Source organism: Cyrtonyx montezumae, unplaced genomic scaffold, assembly GCF_038088225.1.
Source record: "Cyrtonyx montezumae isolate F1298 unplaced genomic scaffold, pur_monq_1.0 scaffold_10, whole genome shotgun sequence".
Taxonomy (NCBI): Eukaryota; Metazoa; Chordata; class Aves; order Galliformes; family Odontophoridae; genus Cyrtonyx; species Cyrtonyx montezumae.
The window spans coordinates 33296044-33302961 of record NW_027071826.1 but is presented as its reverse complement, the minus strand read 5'-3'; the positions used below and the strand labels follow the sequence as shown (position 1 = coordinate 33302961).

The following is a 6918-nucleotide window of genomic DNA, read 5'->3' as shown; positions in this document are numbered from 1 at the left end:
TAGTGCCTGAAAGATGACAGACAGTTTGGTTTTAAGCCTATTGCAGGCTTTATCACTTTTATCAGGAACATTTTGGGCACTCTGCTTTGAACAGGTGACATTGAAACAGTGGAAATATAGAGAGAAGAGCCATGGAGCAATCTGAGAGCAGGAGGAATCCCCTCAGAGAAGGAAAGGCGAGTGAGTTCCCTATGAACAGAGCATGATGCAGAGATACCCCAAGGCTGATTTGGAAATCAGCACAGCTACGCCTTTTAAGCAATTTTTCATAGTTATGTAGGAGGTGTACTAATTAGTCCTGATGAAAAGTTGGTTAATGAGTCTCAGGTTGTGTCATGAACCAATCTGGCTTTTCTCTCCTCTGCTGTTAAATTTTCCCTGTAAAATAGATAGAAAGATTTTCTGCCCTTCTCTGCTTTATTTTCACCCAGAAGGCCTAGAAAACACACATCAAACCAAAGATATCTAGAAAAGATCCAGAGTAATCCCCTTGACTGATTCCAGTGTTCTGGAACTGAATCACAATTGCAGTTGCTTCACAACATGCAAGGCTAATAATCTCAGTTTCAACATGCAATACTGCACCTGGAAACAGGGTTACACCATATTCTTAGCAGTGTTGTACTAGAATAAACAAAATTAACGCTCTCATAGGTGAAGAACATAGCACAATACCCATCTTCCACCACCCAAATTGCTCTGAATGCACCATCAGCTGTTTGTCCCATAGCACAGAAGACTTTTTGTCCCATTTCCTAGAACTTTTGTTCCATAAAAATAAATTTGTTGCTTCAGAGCATAATCAAGACTCTCCTGATCTCAACAGCTGTCCTACCCTGGAGAGTTTGCCTAATATTCATAATAAAAGTAAAACTCTTATTACCAACGGTGAGACAACCCCAAGCATTATTTGAGCTGCTGTGAACAGTCTCTTTATGTATCACTGTGTAGAGCTGCTGTTGCGAAAGACAATTTGTTATCACCCTATTGCAGAGCTGTAGGAAGACTGCCTCTGGTAAACAGCTTCCTCCAGAAGATCTTTAGGATTTTTGACAGCAGGAAATCACTCTTCCAGTATAATCCCTACAAAAGACTATTTGCAGGAAAACATTGAATAATTACAAAAACTATATCTGGAAGGTTGCTCAAAAGGTCTTCTTGCATTGCCATATCCTATGCACCAGCTATCAGCCACTTCCCATCCTCTGAAACATTGGAAGATGGACTGTTGACAGGAACAGTCAAGGCAGGTGAAGATGAGACACAGCACAGGCAGCAACTCCAAGAGAAAAATCGAAGGAGTTGGTAGATGTTGGTAGATGTGGCAACTACTTACGCTGAATATAAGTGGTCCTTTAAAATGCTATTCACAGAACAATTATGACAGTATGAAACAATGACGACCTAATTCAGAGCTATTTAAGTTTTCTTTTAATTGATGGTCTAAGCTTTGTAGATTTATTTATTATTTTCTTTAACACTGATAGCGACTTAAAAACAACACGTATTTTCAAAGGCTAGTGAAATTTGAAAAAAAGTTGAACTTTAAAAATCTCATTGTAAGCAATCACATCAGAGATGACAACTTCAGAGTGTCAGTGATTAAGATAAGCAAGACAAACAATCAATAAGCTACTGATCAGAGAGATCCTAGTTCAAGGGTTTGGTCACATAGAAAAACATGAATACTGGTTTGATTCACATTTTTAATGTGCTACATTATTTCATTATAATCGCAGAAAATACTATATTAAATTATATGGTATATATCTCCATTGGCCAAGAAACAAGGTAACAAAACAATGTAAATATTCTGTTTTGAAGTTTGTTTTTGATTAAACCACTGTGAATTCCATTCTGCCCATCTGAACAGTCATTTAAATGGAATGGATTGGAGTCCAGCAAATCCTTGAGGTGATGCAATTTCAACCGCAGATTAGAGTGGCAAGCATCAAACATTCTAATCTCACTAGATGACAGACAACCCAAGAGATATCACGTGGAAGGTTAAAGCTACCAAATGGTGGCTAGTAGTTCCTTTGCTTCCTCCGTGCCACTGCCATACGCAAGGCCTGAATAATCAACTTTTCATTATTCAGCACATTGTAATCAGTCAGTTTCACCAGTTTGTCAAAATTCTCTTCACTAAAACAGACCTCCCTTGTTGTAAATGGGGAGAGAATACTGCAAACATCAACTTTGCCTTCAGCCAGCTCTTCAGGACTCCTTTCCACACCTGAGAAACAAAAACAACACAAGAGGCAACAGTAAGATTTTAACACAGCATGTAATTAATATCAGTTGCTTATGTAATTCTAGTTAGAAAAGGGAGATTTGAAGGGGAAGAGGTGATTTGCCAGAGGGATGTGAAAGGAGTTCAGTAGCATCATATATTTCACACTCTGCATCAAGCATCTGTCCAAGACTGAACTATATCCAAACGGCTTGAAATAAGAACGCAACCCATTATCAGCAGAAGCACTTGTAGACTACCACTTAGAAAACATGAAGACTTTCTTATTCAAACTAGAAAAGATGAAGCAGAAGGAAGACTGAATGAAATAACAGTGCTTACTGGAAATTTGATAGAAATGATGACCCTCAAAGAGAGGACATTTCATAGTGGGAAAAAAAAATAAAATCCCAGTCCATTCAGGTCTGAATTGGGATGAAGACAGACTACCACCAAAACCACTAGAAGGCTCCATTTCTTTTTGCGAGCACGGGTACATAAGAAGTACATGTCAATATAGTGTGACAGCTTGAGGACTGCTACCCATACTGTATGTATTTTGGAAGACTTACCTTCTTGCTACCTCAAGTAACTCCTGTGGAATAAATGCCTGTTTTCATCCTAAACGTGTTAGATGAGTTTCTGTGGTTTGCTTGGTTCAGAGATACTAGTACAGAGCAGTTCTTTTTATCAGTGATGAGACTGATTATGTCAATTAGAAAGAACATCAGAGACAACAGTGAGAGCTAAGATATGAAAGGGAGAGGGAAAACCAGCCAAGTGACTCTTTATTAAAACTGGAAGATACAGATGACTCACCAGGAGCTTTGTAGTGCTTGAAGGTGTCATTCACTAAGGGGAAAAAGAGCACCGTTGGAACTTGTGGACTGTCAGCATCTTCAAACACATAACATTCCTTCAAGTTTTCCCTGTCTTCATCACTTAGCTCAATCTTGGGAAATGGAATTCCTTGCCCTGATATATATTTTGCAATCTGATCCAGAGGCTGAATTAATAAAAATAAAAATAACAATAACTCAAAAAAGATCCAGAGAATTGTACTTAACATTTTTTAAGCTCCAGCAGCTAATAGTAATATTTCAAGGCTTGGATATTCCTCTGGGATGATGTAAAGTTTCTTAAATATGACCATAACCAAACCATACTTTATAGCTTATTTTATTTTCTTTACTGCTTCAGGCAAAACAATAAAACATTCACTTTCTAGAAACCTGCAAATAAAGCCAAAAGCCAGAGTACTGGTTTTGTGGTTCTAGCTAAAGTTTCTCTAAATGGATTCAGAAGGGAAAGGAAAAGAAAATATGCAAGAACGGAGAAGGAACCAGTCAGTCCAGATATTCTGCATCACTGTCTTCACCTCTTCAATATTTTTCACTTCTCCAGTCTTTCCATCCTCTGCATGGTTTGTGATTGTTTAAAAATGATTCTCTATTAACAAATAATATTTATCAACGTACCTATTGATCTCAAAGGAAACAGTTTGATTACACAGCTATACTTACTATAATTATAAAAATGAACATAGACTTATCTTACTATGCATGCAACATTAAACTTGTCATTATTAATCAAGTCCAGCTTCAGCTAGTCCATTTTCATGACTAGTATGAGACAAGCCTAGAACTACATAGATTTTCCTATGTAATGTATTAAAACCTTGTCAGGACTTTGATTATCTTTGTAATTTTCATCAATTCAAAGGTAACCAAAAATCAGTATCAGAGATCCAGATAATTCCTTAATCATCCCTTCAAAAACTTTGTGTCCACTGCAGTAAAGACTTTGTTGATTTTAAAACACTGATATCCATCCTCCACTGTCTCCAACCATCCTCTTTTGCTACTGAGAAATCATTCTAGTAATTCAAGTAATAAATCATGTCATCATCTTTTGTAACATCAATCCAGTTCCTATTTTTCAGAAACACAGAATAGAAAAGCATACTGAGCACACTGGCAACTAGGAAGGGTGTTGCAGCATTATTGGCAGTTCCACATATTTCCATTATTACCTTAAAGTAGAGCAATATCCTCAAACAGGATCTGTAATTCTTGAAATAATTTAAATAATTCTTCATAGTAGTTCACTCTTTTAATTATATATTTGTCAAAGTAATAACATCTACTGCTAGGCTCTTGGCTTAAGCAGAGGACTAGAAGGACAGGTAACTTCCCTCAGAGAGTATGAGTGACAATTTCAGGCACAAAGAGAAAATCATCACCGAAGTGGTGGTAGAAACAATAAAAAGTTTGATTCTTCCCATTCCAGTATTGGAAAGTTAGTTGTTTTAACTGATAAATGCTGTAGACTGAAATAGACATGAAGGAAAAGGATCTCCAATATGATGGGCTTTTCTTACCAGTGTCTGGGATCCTCCACTGTAATTTAAATGCAGGATGACATCCACCTCCCTTTTTGATCTCAAAAGTGGTGGGTAGCTGGTATTGATGAAAAATCCAGTATCAACCAGGGAAAGCTCATCATTAGCTGTTTCCATCAGTTTATTTGGGAAGCAGTCTATCACTGTGTCTGAAACACAAATACTTCTTGTCAATAAGTCTAAAACAATATTAATTTCCTACAAAGAAACAGTCAGAGAAAAGAACAGAATTCTGCCCTCAATTTCTCCTGGCTTCCTTTGCTGATTCACAAGCAGCATTGATTTATAAGAATAAATGACACAGCACAGCTTTTTCCTTCCTCCTTGGACACATCATGCATCTCTAGGCCATATAGGGTAGATGCCTCTCTTTTTTCTGGGTAAGTTCATGTTGTCCATTGAACGTGATCCCTGGTCACACTGAATTTTTATAGCACCACCACCTCCCCACTGTAACAGTAAACTGAAATGCATGTCAAATCTGGCTTCCATTTCTTCTTTTTATGGAAGGGAGAAGTGGAGTTTCAGAAGTCAGCCCTATCTCTTCCTCTGCATTGGAAATCCTAAATGGATTCTCAAACATAAACCTTAAAAAAAATGCTGCTGAAAAACATGCTATGTTACTGTGCCTTTCCAGGTAGAAAATCCATCACTCTCCAGGTACTTGCTGTGCATCTGTAAGCCTCTGATAAAATTGGGATACTGTGCAATGGTTGGGCGCCCCGTTAAGACATCTCGCAGAACAGAAGAGAAGGTGGATGAGGGAGTGAGCAGACACGTGTCTACCTCATAAGGATTCATGGACAGAAAGGGTTCTTCCTCTGCAAGAAGGAAAGTATTTCTGAGTTTAGGACACTTTTCACAAAATAAATAAATAAATAAAAATCGGTATCTGAAAAAAACAAAAAAAAAAAAACAAAAAAAAACCACCTCAGTTGTCACCATCACCAGTCTGAAGGTAAAACAAACATGGCAATAAGCCCTGAGCTGTACTTCCAAATAGAACTCAGAGTTACACTGTGAATTAAATGTGGGCTACCTACAGGCAGCAAGCTTCCAGGCATTAAGCACTACCCTCATACACCCTGAATGATGCGCACCTCCACTGTGTGGTGCAGGGGAGAGCTGAAATCCAAAAGAGAAGCTGATAGCATTGGCCTTTGAACAGGACAATCCAGAAAACATGCTAATATCACTTAGCCTTAAACATTAGCTAACTTAAGGACACAATCAATCTGGTGGCAAAAAACACAAAAATCTCACCAATATCTTTTACTCTGTCTCTGGTCCATCTAAACCAGAAATCCTCTGAATCAGCAGCCAAATTCCAGACATACATCACATCTATGGAAAATATACTACTCCACATGCCTGTAACATGAAAGAGAGAACATAAGCTGATTGATGGAATAGTTTTGGAAGAATTTTAATTGGTACATACCTTCAGTATTCCCCTTTGATACTTCCTCTACCCAGATGGCCATCTCCACGGGCATACTTCCTCAGTATGTCCTTACTAATACAGTCTCACACCTGCCTAACCTGTTTGCTGGTGCCTTCCCAGGGTTGTCCTCCACACATCATGTGCTCACAAGCACAAGCTCTCTTTCAAGTGAGCTGCTTTGCTTTCTATGCAATACTCACCTTGCATGTAGCAGATCCGAGTCTCTGGGAGCCTCTTCACAAGCCTTCCCATAAAGAATTCACTTCCAAAATGTTCTGCACGGATAGATGCTCCATATTTCATGAGACTGACTTCATAAGGAGTGAACTCCAACCACTCTATGGATACAACAGTCAGAAAAGGCAATAATGCATTAACTACTGCTACACAGAATAGTCAGAGAACAGGAACAAATGAAACAGACACTATCTAGGTCATGAGTTCAAGAGTTATTGGCTGTATTTATACTGCTCACAGTACCTACACCCTGGGAGAACATAATGTTTCTTTCACTTCAAGAGTGGGTGGTCATAGGCTGTGAAGTCTTTAGATACAGAAGATAGATACAGCTTTTCTGCAGAAAAACTTCAGTCTGAATAAAGCCATTAGCATTCCCTATAGTTAGTCCTGCTTAAAAGTGTGTATTGCTCATGTATAACTTTGTCCCTTCAGGGTAACAGTGACAGCACTCAGCTGCTGATATTAAATAAACAGCACGAAAACCAATAGCATTTTCCTGCCACTGGATCCAAAAAATCAAAGATCCTAACTGTTCAAAATGGGAATAGGTGGAATCATCACAGGAATGAATTTAAAAATTTTTGTGACCAGGATAAATTG

General features: G+C 38.2%; 1 protein-coding gene across 1 annotated transcript in view; it reads right to left on the bottom strand.

The window, feature by feature from the left end:
- Window positions 1-1667: 1667 nt before the first annotated feature.
- Window positions 1668-6918, bottom strand: part of LOC136060349 (cytosolic phospholipase A2 epsilon-like) — a 30516-nt gene continuing 25265 nt past the window's right edge. The window contains exons 16-21 of the mRNA XM_065754788.1: window positions 6279-6416; window positions 5898-6005; window positions 5264-5455; window positions 4614-4783; window positions 3053-3239; window positions 1668-2236 (exon numbers count right to left, since the gene is read on the bottom strand). Of these exons, the coding sequence (XP_065610860.1) occupies window positions 2028-2236; window positions 3053-3239; window positions 4614-4783; window positions 5264-5455; window positions 5898-6005; window positions 6279-6416 (1004 nt within the window). The 3' untranslated portion in view covers window positions 1668-2027. The remainder of the gene's footprint in view (window positions 2237-3052; window positions 3240-4613; window positions 4784-5263; window positions 5456-5897; window positions 6006-6278; window positions 6417-6918) is intronic.